General features: G+C 38.1%; 1 protein-coding gene across 2 annotated transcripts in view; it reads left to right on the top strand.

The window, feature by feature from the left end:
* The window catches only part of ESYT2 (extended synaptotagmin 2), a 220,161-nt gene extending 214,438 nt beyond the window's left edge, over positions 1-5,723 (top strand). For both annotated transcript variants that reach the window (XM_073629929.1, XM_073629930.1), the window contains 3 exons: positions 312-417; positions 1,222-1,271; positions 2,925-5,723. In XM_073629929.1, coding sequence (XP_073486030.1) covers positions 312-417; positions 1,222-1,271; positions 2,925-2,970 — 202 coding nt within the window. In that variant the 3' untranslated portion in view covers positions 2,971-5,723. The remainder of the gene's footprint in view (positions 1-311; positions 418-1,221; positions 1,272-2,924) is intronic.
* Positions 5,724-17,923: the final 12,200 nt, after the last annotated feature.

Below are 17,923 nucleotides of genomic sequence, written 5' to 3' on the forward strand. Positions count from 1 at the left end.
GAAATGTGTGCGCTGGGAAAATATTAAGCAAGGTAGGTAGGAAGAGTATACATGTTGAGAAACTGCCTCTGAGGAAATGAACAACCACATGTGGCTCCAGAGCCACGTCTTGGAGGACCTCTGATTTAGACGCAAATTTTATTCTTGCAAGTTTTGCTATTCAGCGACAATTCTAATGCCCTTCAGTTCCCATTTTACCTATAGTATGGTTAAAAGAAAAATGCCATTGAATCTAGACTCCATTTGTTACTAATTTGTCCACAAAATTACAACATACACTTACAGACCATGTGTTTGTGCTTTTTTTGCAGATTTGAGTTCAGCGTGGCACTGCCAGATCTCCATAGGAGAACACTAGATGTCGCTGTAAAAAATAGTGGAGGATTCTTATCTAGGGATAAAGGTTTGCTTGGAAAGGTAAGGCTTTATGTAATGTAGTTCATGTCATCTGGTAAAGAAGATTTTTGGTTAACTTAGGCCAAACTACGGACAAATATTAAAAACATCTTTGAATCCAGTCATTTACAGTACTCATAAAAAGCAACCCCCCTTCCCATAGAAGAAAAGCGGTCATGTGACTTAAAAAAAAAAGGATTAAAAAAACGTGTTTTATCACCTTATGTTTAAAGCGTTTGCTGTGTACATTGATTGCAGGTGGTATGTCCTATCCTTAAAATTGGGAAAATATCTGGCTTTAAAACCACTTTAACTAAAACTGCTGCTTTGCCATGGGTTTTTTTGAATTTAATGGAGTTTTAAGTGCAAAAAACTGCTGCAGTTTGCCAATTACCATAACAACTATACAATATAGTTACGTGTATAGAGAAAAAAAGGTTATAAAAAAGCAGGCACCCTAAGTTTACAGGATCCCACGGGGCTGTAACCAGTGTTTCTGGTGGCATTTAGGATTTGAGCATCTAGGGTTCTGAAGAGTGCAATGCCTGCATAGCTATAGAGCCTGTTTTGAATCTGTATGGTACTGGCAGGTGTACTTTAGGGCACAGAACTATTACAAGGAGTGGGAGAGCTGCATTCAGCCCTGAAAAAAACAGATTGACATTCCTGCCTTACAGATTGTGTCCCCATTTCTCAATCGGCCACACTGTGACTTCCTTTGAATCTTGGCCTCAGTCACTGCACAGATTGTGTTGGAACTGAATACGCCTGAGAGCAATAGCATCAAGAAGTGGTGTGAATGATTTATTTTTATTCATTTTACAGTTATTGCTGGAGCTAAACTCAGAAGAAATTGCCAAAGGATGGACGCAGTGGTAAGAAGGAAATATTTATCTTCTAATAAAACACACAGATATATACAAATGGCTTACACACAGAAAAAAAATGATCTGTTCAAAAGCAGGGGGTGGTTTCTGATGAATCATTGTATATTTTGTTGCCACTCTTTCTATGTAGAGGTATTAGACTGCGACAGTCAGATACATACAGACACAACAGCTCCTTCCCCATCATAAAGCTTTACATCCTAATGCTGAACAAAGCAGAGGTTTTCAATTAACATCAACACCCCCCCCCCCCCCCCCCCCCCCCCGAAAATTGAGAAGACAATGTGAAATTTTGGATGATATCTTTAGGCAGTCAGAGAACTTGTTGAACTGATTTATGAAAGTAAAGAAGACCTAACCAAAACTGGTAGCTATTCCCAAGAGCAGCCAGTCAGATTTCTTGTTTCTTTGTTATGAGAAACTAAAATCTGGTCCCTGTTAGCAACAAGTCTGTTAAAGAGCATGTATAGCCAAAACTTTATTTTTTTTTCTGTTTGTGTCCTGCTTGAGAAATTTACTTTTACTTCCTTTCCCAGAGACACAGCAAAAAGTGATAAGAAATCAGACTTTGACCGTTGTCACTTGAATATTTGTCCCCATTGAAGAATTTCTCCTGCGTTCTTGCTCTCATAAGAGCTCCAAAATTTGGGATTTCCTAAGACTTTGTCATAGTGAGGATAGTAACACGAACAAATAGAGGGATGAATCTCCCCAATGTAGAGACCGACCTCAATAAAACCCTGACAGGAGTTCTAACCATTCCCTACTCTGTTGAAAACTAAAAAAAATGTTTTGCCTTTACATACACATTAATTGGCTAATGCAAAGGTTACATATAAGGCCCCTTTCACATTGTTGAAATGTTTGGGTCCGCCTGACAGTTTTTCCAATTGGACCATCCATTACACTGTGTGGAGCGGTGGGTGTCAATGGACATGTGTCTGTTGACATCTGGCGACATCCGATCATATCCTGTCCGCTAAAAATAGATGGATGGGGATCCGTTGCCCATCAGCCTAGCGGATCAGATCAGATGGCCATCCGGCTTTGTCTGTGTCTGCTCTGCAAAGCAGAGCGCACACAGACAATCCATCCTCCTCCGGCTCCCATGTGAAAGGGACCTAAGGGTGATGTCATTGTGACATTCCCCAGGCAGTACTTTTTCTGCCTAAGCTTAATATCAAAGATGATTATCTGCTACATCCTCAAAATTTAGATACTGCAAGAACAACACTTTCACTCTTGATCTTGCCAGATATGCAGTGTCCTACTGTGATCTGAACTGGAAGCGTAAAACAAAGTTCATTTTGTTACCTACCAATCCCCCCCAATGTCAGAGGTAAAGAGATGGAGGTGTGTTGAAGTCCAGCCTGGATGACAACCATGACTGTCTCTGAGGGATACAATGGATGAGTGTTCAAAGCCACTCTAGAAAAGGAAGTGTGCTTTGCACAGGATTAGCAGATGAAAATAAAGATGAGGTGCAATATATTACATTTTTGTTTTTTGAGTAAGATATGCATTACCAAATTTCTGCATGAAGAAAGCAATAACATCTAAGTGAATAAAGCCTAGGCCAGGTATTAACTTAATTATTTATAATAATAAAGCAAACTTTTAAACAAAACATTTTCTCTACAGGTATGATTTAACTGAAGATGGATCAAGGACTTCAGTTTCCAACTAACCTGCCTACCTGTCTCAAGGCTCCTTTTACCTGCAGCATCAGAGAATAAGTGCACCGCACTCACAGGATTTTCCAATATATATATTTTTTTATAGTTCCATTTATTTCATGAGTCTTCTGCACACTTCTTTTTCTCCCCTTTAGGTGTTTTGCAGACGTTTGTCATATACTGTCATGAAGCTTACTTAGCCGTGCAGCTTTGTTCTCATTCTAATAATGTGCAATAGGGTGTTTTAACTGCATTAAAAAATCAAGGTATTCTTTTATAAAGCCGGGAATATGATGTGTGCTTACAGCAGGTGGAGTTTTGTATTTACCACCATGTAAATATGTACTATTATATTTTGTATTTTTTTTTTTTTTTTGTGCAGTATTGATTTGGATTACAGTTATAATGACATTCAGTTCTAGAGGGCCAGACAATGCCAAGTTCTTGAGCGGATGGATTAGTGTAAACTCTACATTGCTGATCCTTTTAGCTGTGTGGATTACAGAGGCAATTCGTTGTTTGCTGTTCAATGTTACTGTAATGGATGCTGCCTTTACTGAGGATCTCATTTTAATCAGATGTTCATACAGTGGCCATAAGCAGCTTCTAAAATAATGGCTGATTTTTAATATGACTATGCTCAGGACCTGCAGGAGATAATGATTATCCTGGGTAGTTGGTATGCTGAGATTATTGTGAATATTTTTACTTTAAATTAGTCAGCTATATTGTACTATAGTACATCTGTTAAATTTAATTTTAAAAGAACCGTTTTAATTCCATTACTGAAAGAATCGGGCAAAAATGTTGCATTCTGAAGTTAGTCTGGTTTGAAAGGACCCTATTGCCCGATGACCAGATGGTCTTCCTGCTGTGTATTTAGTTCTTTAAATTGTGGCTCACCCAAGTGAGCCATGCTACCTGAATAAAGAGCACCTTTTTATTGGATCATTAGAGGTCAAATAGTAGTGCCACAAAATTGTGGCTTAGATGACAGGAGGGAGGGGGGGGGGGGGGGCGTGAGCATAGGTTCTCGAGTCATGGAACCAGAAGTAGGTCTTTTTTTTTTTTTTTTAAAGCCCCCTGGAAATTACAGATGCTCAGGCTGTTTAAAGTAGATCTAAACTCAATCAGGTTTAAGTCTTTCACTGCCAGAGCAGGTTTTCCTTTTTTTTTGTTTATTGTAAGTTAAAATCCCCAAACTGTATATATTTTCGGAAATCATGGACCCTAGAGAATAAAATGGTTGTCGTTGCAGTTTTTTTATGTCACACATTATTAGTGCAACTGTTTATTAAATGCATATTTCCAGTAAACAAAAATCAATAATATATTATCCAATTTGTGGCTAAAATGGAAGGTTTCTTCAAGTAAATATTGTAGATACACAACATTTCAAGACTTAAAACTGTGCACACCTGTAAAATGGCAACAAACCTTGGTATTTAAAAATTGTTCATAGGCAATGATTAAAAAGTCTTTACTGGTCATCAGTTTAGAGATTGCCATAAAAGCCCTGTCACATGCACTCTTGCTGGAGACTATATACAGCTGTGCCAACATATTTTGTACAGGCGTGCTTCATTTGTGTCACTATGCGAAAGCCAGTCCAGAGCAATTATGTGCTGCAGTTCTGTAAGAAGTTGCTAAAAAAAAAAGCTGAAGATCACCAACAGTATTTTATGGGGAAACGTGTTGCAGCTGTTTATTAAACACTGTGCTTTATCAAATAAATTGCAATCCAGTTAGGGTTTAGATCTACTTTATATCGAAAACAGACTTGACATTACGATAAGCTGACAGTGCGGGATTTGTAAGTTACAGTTTTTAAGAAAATAAACTTGTCTAGCTGTGCAATGAGTAGCACCATATTTGGACTTCGTCAACAACAAGATTTACCGTGGTGGCAATTGTTCATTACAATGCAATATACTTATGTATAACTGCATTGAGTGTGTGCACATTACACTTTCAGCGTCAGAGATATCACAAAATAGACTGATAAAGTTAGTAGGCTTTCTGTACTGTATATTGAAGACATCCTTGTCTCCTGCAAAAGGTGGTAATGAACACAGCTTCCTAAGCTGGGAGGAGAACTAATTCACAGATTAAAATGGAGTAGTGGCCACACTTCTCCTTCCTTGACAGAGCTAAAACCTTCCTTATTTGTAACTCAAATGCTCCCCCCCAGACACTGCAGCCCACAGTGGAAGGGTTTCAGCAACTTTGGCAGTGCTGTCAACCCAGGAAGCAGTGGGCAGGACAAGGTGTTGCTAACTAGGTGCAGATTGATTGAGCTACAGGCTTGTGAATCAGCAGTGACAGTGCTAATAGCTATGTCCCTGCAAAGTCTTCTCATCCCACTGTAGTGCAAGCAGACACAGCCTACATGAGAGTGGCAACTTTGCTCTGAGTTTAGAAGCAGTGCGGCATCATTGTCACACCATCACAGGAAGGTTCATTAGGTTAATTTTATGTGGCAGGCTCAACAGGACTTGTGGGACTTGGAGGGGTACTTGGAGAAAACTTACAATCAGAATTATTGGCACCCCCTCTGCTAAAGAGCAGCGAGCTTCTGTGCGTGTCAGGAAAGCACGTGATATTGCATGTGTTCCCGGCATGCACTGATGTGAGTCAAGCCTTAGTAAAACACACAAATATATTTAGCCTTGTTTATCTGCATCTATAAAGAGAGAGCGTTTTTTCTTTCTATGAAATTGCATCATGGTTTTATTACCAAATATAAAGTTACTTTTTCATCCTTTCCCTGTCAGAGCCGTTTTTTGCGGTGGGGGGGGGGGGGGGGGGGTTTGTTTACATGATTAAAAAAATCATTTCAGACCTGAAGTTTTTATAAAACCCCCAACACATTTTATACTTTCTGAAAGCAGGCACCCTAGAGAATAAAATAGTGGTAGTTAAAATATAACAGATGAGGATAAACTGAGTAAATAGATACCTGAAAACTGTTCACCCATGAACCGCAACAAACCTCAATAGCCTATATTTTTCATAGGTGACACTTTTAAAGCCTTTACAGGTCACAGTTTAAAGTTAATCATGAATAATGGGCCCAGCACTTTAGCTTGCTCTTTCATGCATAGGCACCCCTCACGTGTATTTATGTTCATATATGCATGTATGGGGGGGACTATGTCCAGGGCAGTAACAGAAAGGGGAGATAAGCGAATAGACGTTTGCTTGTCTCCCTCCCCTCTCCTCTCCTAAGTGGCTTATGTCATGCTTGTCCTGTGCCCACCAATGGATGCATGGAACCAGGGAAACTTGTCGACTGGGGGGGGGGGGTCAGGTGGGACCGGAGTAATGGGGATGTGTGGAAGCAGCCGCTGGATCCCTTCCATAGCGGTTGCACAGCCACTGGATCACTTCCATTTGGCAGTTGGATTGTCAGATCTACCCACACTCCTGGCAGCTGCAGCATGTGTTGAACACACCAAAGTGGTTTCTATATCTGTGTCAGTAAAAGGGTTGAAGTCCAAGCTATCTCTGGTTTGAAGCTTATCTTAAACAATGACACATATGAGTTTTGATTAGGGAGATTCTCTGTGCAAGATAAATAGTCCACTGTACATTATTACAGCCCTGTAAACATCCACTTTGTGTTCCTAAATTGCATAATCCCATATAACCATGGTACAGTGGGAATCTTTTATAATGTAAAGGCAAAACAGCTTATGTCTACATTTTATAAGTTTTACATGGCATGCTATATTTTTAATAATGTAGTCTTTTTTTCATTTTTTTTTTTTTTTTTTTTATGGGCACCTCCACATGTTTATTGCCATAAGAAACCATTTTGAAAAAAAATAATACAAAAGGGAAAACCTACATCCATTACAGGAGGTTCATTACATAGCACCTTGTGTGTTCGTAGTTTGTTCTATTTTTGTTATGCTTTTCAAGATTACATACCTCTTGTTAAAAACCTATGAAGCCAGAGACGGAGGGGGCTTAGCACAGCTGAGCAATATACAAATTCCTCTATCACTATACGGCATGTTTATACAAATTTCCCACTGTGCTTATTGTATTTTGATAGCCAGCCCTGCCAGCTATAAAAATACCCAAGCAGTGGTTGCATCTGATTGGATGTAGCTGCTTTTTGGCCAACAATTTTCCGCTTAACTCCTTTTAGTATTTTTTTTAATCAGGGGTTTTCAAGCGGGGGGGCAGACACTTAGCGAATTTCAGCTGGTACCTTTGGAATTCTTACCGTGTGTGGCCAGCTTAAGTAGAAAGTTTTCATTCCAATGGTTTTGTTTTCCTTTGAATTTTAATCATGCTGTTTTAATGATTATTAAATGAAGCAGAATATGCCGTAGTGCCATGTTCATACCATTCTTTAGTTCCCTTTTTTTGTGCAAAAGTCAGTAAAAAGCAGTGAATAAGAGTTTCAATACCAGATAGTGGGTTAAGTTAATCATTTAAAATTAACTACAGAAGGTCTAAGTCTGCCATTAACAGTCCACAATTTTCTTTAGTTTTTTATTTTTCTAAAGAAGCAAAAACACCTGTGTTCATTTGTGCAAAGTTTCTCCACTGTTCCTTGCTCAAGATGCCAATTTGTTTGGAGAAATTTTTTTTGGACATATCGGGTATTGTAGCTTTTACACACAGGCTAAAACCTGCCACCCAGAATGAATGGACATCTTTGGTTAGAAGTCTAATTTGAAAACAGAAGCATAAATCTGTTGAATAAAAATTATTTGTAGACATTTAGATTTTTTGAGTATTTATCAGATCCATATTTTACCTATCAGCTCTAGCTGCCCAAAATTATTGACAGGTTTTAGAGTATTTACATTATCTTATGTATATTGATGGAGGATGAACCAAGGATAAACTGTGCCTTTTTTTTACCAGTTGTTGAATTAAAGTCTCAAATTGCTGTAGCTGTTTGGCAGTACAAGCTGAGACTTTAGGTATATAGATGGATATCAATTAAATGTAAACAATATTTTCAATATATATTGGACATTGTTGTAGTCCTTTTGATCTTCATACCAATGATAATTTAAAGAAATAGACTATCAGCAGTAATGATTGGTCAATGTGATCTAACATACCTAGGCTGGGAGCTAGGGAACATACTGTATGTTTTATTTATAACAAAGAGGTACTTTATGTAAAAAAAAAAAAAATGTAATGTGGTAATGCTTTGAATAACATATTTTTAAAAAAACACAGTGCTCCCCCCCAGGATATACCCTAGTGCTACTTAAATTTTAAATTAAACAATCTTATGAATACTAATAAGTATGGAACAATCAAAAATGCTTTTAGTATTTAATATGCACCGTGCAAACACAAGTGCCACAAAGAAAAACATATAATTGGTTGTATAATTGAAATTTATACTAAAATGGCCGATACAGTCGTGGTTCATCGAGTGGTAACCAAAAGCAACCCTTCACATCCAATATGTGCAATCTCTCACAGGGTGCTGATATCCTTGAAAGATGATGAAATCCATAAACACCTGTGTGCTCCTCCCTACTTCATACTGACTCACTTGAAAGATGTAATCTCATAAAATAAAAGGGTAATTGTCACTTTTATAAGCAGTGTCAGATCCTAGATGGTCCTTTCTTATGTCCTCAGACTCTTAGCCCATAAGTAGCAAGCTTGAAATATAAGAAACAGAGGGATCCAGCCCTTATTTATTAAAAACCCCAGAATAATTTTAAAAAAGTGCAGATACCAGCACAAATGCAACACCTTTCAGCTCTGTTCACAATCTCTGGTCCTCATAGCAAATGTATGGAGAATAACGTCATTAAGTCAGTAGGATGCATTGTGTGCAGCTAGGTGGGCTTTAGTAGGATTGTCCAATGCACCCCAGGACCAGGGTGAGTTTAGAAGTGTGAGGGAATAGGGGTTAAATTTGCCCCAAGTTTAGCCATTTTTTAATTTTTTTAATGCCAAAATGGAAGAATTGTATTTTTAATTACCGGTATTTATGACCAAATTTGGTTCTGTGGAAGTGTTTTATTGAGGGAGAGTTTTTAATATGGAGGGGGGGGGGGGGCATGGATTAATTAGAGAAATATTTAGAACACATTAATATGAGTGTGAGTATGGAATTAAATTATCTAGCCACATAGAAATTCATTTTTGGGATTTTATTATTTTTAAGTATGGGAGGAATATTTCTATGAGAACCTTCTTCAAAACAACAAATCGAAATGTTTGTACCCCCACAAATAGCTGCCACCCCCTAAGTGGATATCCAACATCCCTAAAGGCTGACTAATAAAATTAGATAGAACTGTACCCGAGATAGTAATTATAGGGTAAAAGATCTAAGATTCTTTTGCATAGGTTTGAGGAGAACGCATATAGTTGGAAGGAATTGGAGGGCACATGTATAAAAGGTAGGAAATATAAAGATGTAGAATATACTGGAAGAGAGGAGAAGGGTGGAAGAGGTTGCTTTGATTACTGATTTTAACGTACAGTACAGGGATTTTAACCACTTCAGCCCCGGAAAGTTTTACCCCCTTCCTGACCAGAGCACTTTTTACAATTTGTCACTGCGTCGCTTTAGCTGGTAATTGCACGGTCATGCAATGCTGTACCCAAACAAAATTTGCGTACTTTTTTTTCCACAAATAGAGCTTTCTTTTGGTGCTATTTGATCACCTATGTAGTTTTTATTTTTTGCGCTATAAACAAAAAAGCGACAATTTTGAAAAAAAATGTTTTTTACTTTTTGCTATAATAAATATCTCCAAAAATGTTTTTAAAAAACAAATTTCTTCATCAGTTTGGGCAATATATATTCTTCTACATATTTTTGGTAAAAAATCGCAATAAGCATATATTGATTGGTTTGCGCCAAAGTTATAGTGTCTACCAACTATGGGAAAGATTTATGGCATTTTTATTATTATTATTATTATTTTTTTTTACTAGTAATGGTGGTTAGCTGCAAATTTTTTATTTTTTTTTAGCGGTATTCCGACACTTTTGACACATTTTTGGGACAATTGACATTTATACAGCGATCAGTGCTATAAAAATGCACAGATTACTGTGTAAATGTCATTGGTAGGGAAGGGGTTAACACTAGGGGACGATCAAGGGGTTAAATGTGTGTTCCCGCAGTGTGTTCTAACTGTATGGGGATAGGACTGAGTAGGAGAGGAGACATATCGTTGTTCCTACTTTCTAGGAACAAACGACATGCCTCCTCTCCACATACAAATGCCCGTGCAGCGGGCACGCGCAACCTCTGGCAGCTCTTAAAGGAAACCCCTTATGGGGTTTCGTGCACGGGTGCCATTCTGCCCCCGTAAATAGACGTGAGTCTGGAACCAGTTAAAAAAATATTGGCCTATTGTGAACAAAAAGATAATGTACTAGGATGACCATTGCTGCCCAAATGGCCCAGAGTAGTAATACCATAAAGCACCCACATTTAGGGACTGTTTAGTCCAAAATGTTTAGGATCCCCCAAGATAAGTCAAAGATCACTATCTGTATAGTATTGTTTTTTTTATTCTATGTCAGAGATGTGTCTCCTGTAAGATTGCGTTGAATGATAGAGGAAGAAGGTGAATGGTTTTATTTCTAATGCCAATAGAAGGAATTTTGTATTAAGGGACTTTATTTCCTGTAACACCATGCATGTGACGCATGTTTTGGAATGTCCTTATGGACTACAGTACTGATGTTTAAAGTGAAGAATAGGAGAATATTTCACTAGCATCTAAAAAGGCTCCAAACACTTAAGGGACCACCACAGTAGGGACTCTACTAGTCTATTGAAGTCTAATGTGATGGTTGGTGGGAAAATGGAGGGTTCCAAATTAAAAAGGGAGATCTTGAGAAATGAGACCTAGTAAATGCAACCAAGTGATCTTAGTGTGGAAGTTTCGTTTTTTGTTGGTTTTTTTTGCACATGTGTTTACAGTGTATTGACAGCTGAAGGGAAATATTGAAAGCATTTGTGATTGTTTCACATATTTATTATTTATGAGATTGATTAATTTAAGAATTTAAGTAGCACACTGCTGATTCATGTGAAAGATGATGACATTTGTTTTTTTAAGGTAACAGTAATTTGTCAGCCACATGTATCAACAGGGTTGAAGAGAATGTGTTTTGTAAACTAACAGCAACAAATTACAATTCAGCTGTTCCTTTTCCAGGACAATTTAAAACTGTTGACCAGTTGCTATTGGTAATAAAAATACAGGACCTTAACAAACAAGTGGTAGCACTCTCGCCTAGCAGTAAGAAGGGTCTCTGGTTCGAATCCCAACCACGACACTACCTGCTTGGAGTTTGCATGTTCTCCCTGTGCCTGCGTGGGTTTCCTCCGGGTACTCCGGTTTCCTCCCACACTCCAAAGACATGCTGGTAGGTTAATTGGATTCTGTCTAAATTGTCCCTAGTATGTATGAATGTGAGTTAGGGACCTTAGATTGTAAGCTCCTTGAGGGTTAGGGACTGATGTGAATGTACAATGTATATGTAAAGCGCTGCGTAAATTGACGGCGCTATATAAGTACCTGAAATAAATAAATAAATAAATCTGCTGGGAAATCCCTCCTTAATGCTGTGTATCTGCAGACTGATTTTGGCAAAATTTATTTTGCCACTAAATTACCTCTAATTTTGAATGCTATGCTGCTTTGATAAAATGTACTAAAAAAAAAACTACCTTGCCCTTAAGCCACCCCTTTCAACAATGTATGAATGGAAACCCCCTTTCTATATAAACAAATCAGTCCTACATGAAAAAAATGTGAGGCTAATTTTGACAAAATTTGTAATTTCCCCAAAATCTATTTTAATAAATTCAGTCCTGTCATTCCTACACATTGCCCATACCAACATATGACACTCTCCCTATCATTCCATATTATACTGAGAGCCTGAAAGGGAGAATCTTTTTGGACACTGAGAGCAGGTGTCCCTCTATTTTGGCAGGTTAAGCTTTCTATAGATAATTTCTATCTTCTAATAAAGACCCTCGATCAAGGTTTTTCTATAGGAAGTAATAAGCCCTGCTCTCTGCTCTTCTAGTTTCTCTGTTGTACAAGGGAGTTTACTACCGCTAAAAATTGTGTTGCTGTTTGTATTATTTTGCGCTAGAATGCTAAACGCATAATTCCTCTGTAGCAGGATAATGCGAATTATGAGAATGGCTGGCTTGGTGCGTCATGATTTGTCATTCTATATTTATATTGTGCCTTAAATAACTACATGTAAATGTATCTTCAATATGGAAAAATGTTTACTGTATGGAAACAGTTATATTTTTGTTTCTGGATAAAAAAAAATGTATATAAATGCGTATAGGCGATGAGCAGAATAGCTATATAAAGAGTATGAAATCCAGATATGAATCAGTGTATCACTTTGGATTTGGATTAAAGAATTACAGTTTGTATGAGTCAATTTGTGTGATGTTTACAAAATAGATATCCTCGAAAGTGAAGAGCCTCTGAAATCACTATAACAACTAATTAACAAGTTTACCATTTCCAGATAATAGCAGAGAAGCTGATATGAGGGCCATAGTCTGACACCCTGAAAAATACTGTGTTCCACTAGATCATATTAACCAATTGCTCACCACACTATACCAGTTTTACTGCTACAGGGCGGCCGCTGTGCACAGGATCACGTGTGTATATGTATATATAGAGAGAAAAAGAAAAAGTATAGCAATTTCTTCTTTACAGGGCTAGATAGGTTAGTCTTAGAACGTGGCTACAGGTATATTTTTAGTTGGTTCATTTTAAGCTGAACTACTACTTTAAGGTTGTGCAATCCCCAGCTCCTAAGAAAAGTGATGCAAAGAAGAGAAGCTAAAATCAAGATGGAACCAGGTTCTTAATGTTAGTTTTGTATTAAATATATTTGATGATTAATGAATGCATAACTTAGAAGGTGTTAAAATAGTTGCCTGAAGTTCCTGCTTTAGCTACTATAATTCAGGACTCAATTATCAACTTTACTCCCTTTCTCCTGTAATTGGTTCATTTCCTCTCTCCATAAATTATCCACAGTCTGAGGTCAACTTGCATGCAGCTTGTTGTATGAAATATAGCACACATTGAGATTGATTTACTAAAGGCCATTTATTTAAGGTCATCTTTCACATGAGCTGGACTTGTATCAGGGAATTTACTTCCACTTACCTTGACTGCTAAGCTTAAACATAGAGCATTATTATTTTTTTTGTAAAAGTCAGCAGCTACAAGTACTGTAGCTGCTTTTAATACGGACGGTTACCTGTCCAGGGAGCCCACGATATCGGCCCCCTAAGGCTGCTCCGTCTATCGGATTGGGTGCCGGCCCCGCCATTGCAGCTAAGGGAAACTGGCAGTGGAGCCTTCAGGCTTCACAGCCGGTTTCCTACTGCGCATGTGCAAGTCACGCTGCGCTTTCTGAATGGCCCTGTTGTCTTCTGGGACACACACAGGTCCCAGAAGGCAGCAGGGGGCAGGAGGAAATGAAGCACTGGGCCGTGGCCAAGCTAGGACGGAAGTATATTGGGTACTTCAGAAAAGGTAGGAAAGGAAAAAAAAATTTTATCCAAAAACGAGGGGTGGAGGGGTGGTCTTTCCTTTAAGACCAAGTTGTAAAAGTGGGTGGAACTCCACTTTAAGTGCAGTTGCTTTAGATTTGAGGGGCTGATTTCTATCATCCAATCGTGTACAAGCAAAAATGCAGATTTTTTTATTTTCCTTGCATGTGATTGGGTATTCTTTGCAAAGTGAAGCTTTACCTCATTTACCAAGCTCTGGAGCAACAGCACTTGTACTGCACAGTATAATTTTCCTTTAGTAAATCAACCCCATTTTATCTCCTTTTGTTCACCACACCTTTTAAATAAGCGGTCTTTCAGAATCTACAAATCAATGTATACATTTGTATAGTAAAAAAAAAAAAAAAGCATACAAGACAACAGTTTAAAATGTAAAAATCCACACAGAAAAGTGCATCAAAACATACTAAATTAAGAGTATGAACTTAAAATGTCCATGGTATTAAAAAAAACAGTCCCAATATAGTGCTTAGTACAAATAAATCCAAAGGTGAAAAAAAGTGTGCTACACTAAAGAAATTCGTGCTCTTCCTCTTCACCCAGCAATTGTGCAGCGCACTCACCGGGGAATTATTGACCACTTTTACTCAAAGTCACAAAACGTCAAAACATTTTTACACCCCAACTGGCAATCTCACACACCAGGCTGTACACTTGTTGGGTGAAGAGGAACAGCATGACTTTCTTGGAGTTGCATACTTTTTTCACCTTTTGGATTTATTTGCACTAAACACTATACTATTAATAGCATGGATATTTTAAGTTCATACTCCTAATTTAGTGTGTTTTGATGCACTTTTCTGTCAGGATATACAAATGTATAAATGAATATAGGTGTCTCTAATGATACCTGGCTAGCTCTGGTTTCAGTGTTTTCACAGGTCACTAACCTGGAAAAAAAAATCACATAAATCAGTAACGCTTTACTGATTTATGTGATTTTTTTTCCAGGTTAGTGACCTGTGAAAATACTGAAACCAGAGATAGCCAGGTATCATTGTCCAAGGGAGGTCAGCAATTGCAGCTCCTATGTTCCCTTTATTGCACTGGTCTGGGAAAGGCATAATTCAAATCCAGACACAAGGGTCCTTATCCTCTTGTCAGATCTGTGCAGTTTTCCAGTGTAAAACATTGTCGGAGAGCTCCCGGGATGAGGCAAAACATCTGACCCTGCAGAGGGCTATATCTGCGTTCCCCAGAGGACGTCCGTGATCAGACCAAACGTACGTCGGGAGGTTGACGCTCTGACGTCATCGCACGCAACTACGAACGGGCGCTGGCTTGCCGGCTGGCGAATGCTCTTTTATATACTCCAAATTTGTAAGTGTTTTACCTTATTTTAATAAAAGTTCCTATCAGATTCACGCTATGGCTGCCTTTCTTCTACCCCTATGTGATTGATTCGGGTTGTTGTCTGATTGGATCCATGTTGTACGGAGGGCTACTGCTGATAAGATATTGTGGCTTATTCTACGCGCCCATCATCCCTAGCGGTATCTGGAGTAGTGGTTACGTCAAGTTTCCTGACTGGGATACAGCCTTGTGATGTGCCTTATAATGCTTCCCATTCGGTAAGCGCAAATGTGTGACGGTGAAGGATCACTTTGCTGGGTGTACCTAATTTTCACTTTCCCACTTGCTGTTCACGGAGAACTATTGAAGGATTCCTCCAGATTTTTTCACGCCTATGGACTTTGTTATATAATAAGCTTTTTCTATTATTTCACTAATGACCTGATTTCATTGGATGTTTGTGGGTTTTCAGTGTTCACATTGATTTATTGCATTATTGATTTTTGTGCAATTTCACTTCGTAGCGCAGTTTTTTTCTTTTATTTTTCTGATATCTGCAAGCGCATATGACCTCGCTCAAAAAAGAGGTCCACGGTTTCTGGTAAGAGTTCCCACTCAGAGTAGCTATGACATGAAAATTCTGATTCTCTTGGTGGTGGTGGATTACCTTGGAATATTTATCCTGTTGGATCTTTTTTCTACACTGTGAGAAGTCCCCTGTGGATTCAAGACTTCACTTTTAGAGACACTTATATTCATTTATATATTTGTATATTGTTTTATATACTGTGTGTATATGTGTGTGTGTGTGTATATATATATATATATATATATATATATATATATATATATTTTTTCATTTGTTTACTCACGAATGGGATTACCTTTGGTAATTAGTTGAAGTTCACTTTGAACAAGGCTGACTGTGGTATATACATACACATATACGTGGCCTCTCGGTGTGTGGGCCTTAAAGCCAAGCAGCTGCATATTTGCGTAACTGAATGTAAATAGAGCTGTACCCAGAGCACTCTCCCGACACAGTTACCTGTGGCTAATGAAAAGCTACAATCTCTACTTGCAAACTGGAGATTTCTGATCATGTGACCAATGTGTCAATCACGTCACATGATCAGAAGCCCTGCCTCCCAGCACCAGAAACCTCTTAAAGGGCCTTGGAGGCGCCAGCGTTAAGGGGTTACCTAGAGACATTCACATCAAACGTAGCCCCTTTCAGGCATGATCTTGCTCAGATGGAGTAGTCTGCTATGGGATGAGTCACTTCCTTGACCCATCCGATTTATGTGCATATATTTCCTTCGCCTACTGATCTTTGTGAACAACATGCATTTTACAACAAATTTTAAAAAAAAGGGCAGCCAAAAAAATACACAAGAACAACCGATGTGGACTGATTTATATGGAATATTTTTTAGTTCTACGGGACGCAGGATCTTTTGTATTTAACCTCTTCTCGCCGACAGTATGCATAAACAGTATGTGGCTTGGTAGAAGTAGGTCTTTATTCGTGAGGCCATATATATATATATATATATGCGTACCTGTCTTTGTGTCACTGTGTGGCGAGCTCTCAGCACAGAGATGGGGCTTTCACTAAGAGCCCTGGGTCTTGTACTAACGATCAGGACCCAGGACTCCTGTTCCTAGTCACCTGATCGCCTTGATAGCCTCTGATTGGCTATCAAAGTAATCAGTCACTGTGCAGCCTGCCATGAGTGTTTTCTTTCTCTTCTGAATGGAGAGAACGTGCATTTCATCTTTCTGTCCTTGCAGGGGAGATAGATGTAATCAAAAGTGTAAAAAGATTAAAAGTAAAGAAAGATTTGCTCTAGGTCAGTGTATTTTGGGTAAGATTTAAAAAAACTTTTTTTAAATTTAGTATCCGTGTCAGTGTGCTTTAGGTAGGATAACGAAAAAGCAAAACGCACATTATTGTTACTGGGCTTTACTACAGGTAAAACTACTACTAACATACACATATGTGGTATCAATGCGATAATCAGAAGGAGCATTTATTTTGAGTTGTTCTTTGGTGTTAAGTTATGGTAACGGCAAGATATATACAGCTACATTTTTTTAAAAGCCTTTTTTACTACTTTGGGACAGTTTTCCTTTGATAAAAAAAAAATCTGAAGATGTGTTACCATTTAAAACCAAATGAAAGCCTAATTTGTCATGAAAAAAACAAGGTATACTCTTCCTGGATGCACAAAGTAGTTGATTGTAGAAAAAAAAAAAAAAGCTACAGGTCCATCCCCTTTATACCAAAAACCAAGTAAATACGATTAGCGCAACCTCCCTCTGTGCTTAAAAAACAAAACAAATTGCTGATCCCACAACAAGAGTGATTCCGCCACACTACAGACAGCTATAAAACACAACTATACACTGTAGCGCAACCTCAAATAATAAAATCAATGAATCAAAACACGATTTAAAGTAAACCCAAATGTAGCAACTTTGCTAAGTGATGTCGATTAAAACATATAATTAATGAAGTGCACAAATGTCCATATAAAGTGATTATATCAATTGCACTGTGATGTAAAACCAATACTCCATAAAAAAAATCATAAATGATCCACCACCATGCAAAAAAATCCTGCAGTCTCAACCACCACTCATGCTTCACTAACCGCTCACCTTAATGCTTTGGACAAACAAAGAAAAAAATCTTGCGAGCCACAACAGTCCCATGCCAATAAAGTGGCAAGTGATAATACCCAGCTGCAGGCGCAGATCATGTTTCATAACCGTGCAAACTAACGTAGAGAGATATTATGCGCTGCGCTAGAGTGAACCAAATCAATATGTAAACTCCTGTGTGTAAGTTAGAAACAAATACTGGGTCAATCAAAAATAAAAAACTCATGTATAAAAACTATTCATACAAAACAGCATTAAAGTGCAAGGTGCATATAGAATATCAACAAATATAAAGTGCATACATAGCTATAAAGTGCCCAGTGCTCCACACTGATATCAAATAGTCCTGTTAAACAATCCTATGTGATAAGTGAAAAAAAGTCCTAAAAATCAATATCAAAATAAGTGCATAAAGCAGT

Source organism: Aquarana catesbeiana, linkage group LG05 (genome assembly GCF_042186555.1).
Source record: "Aquarana catesbeiana isolate 2022-GZ linkage group LG05, ASM4218655v1, whole genome shotgun sequence".
In the NCBI taxonomy this organism is placed as follows: Eukaryota; Metazoa; Chordata; class Amphibia; order Anura; family Ranidae; genus Aquarana; species Aquarana catesbeiana.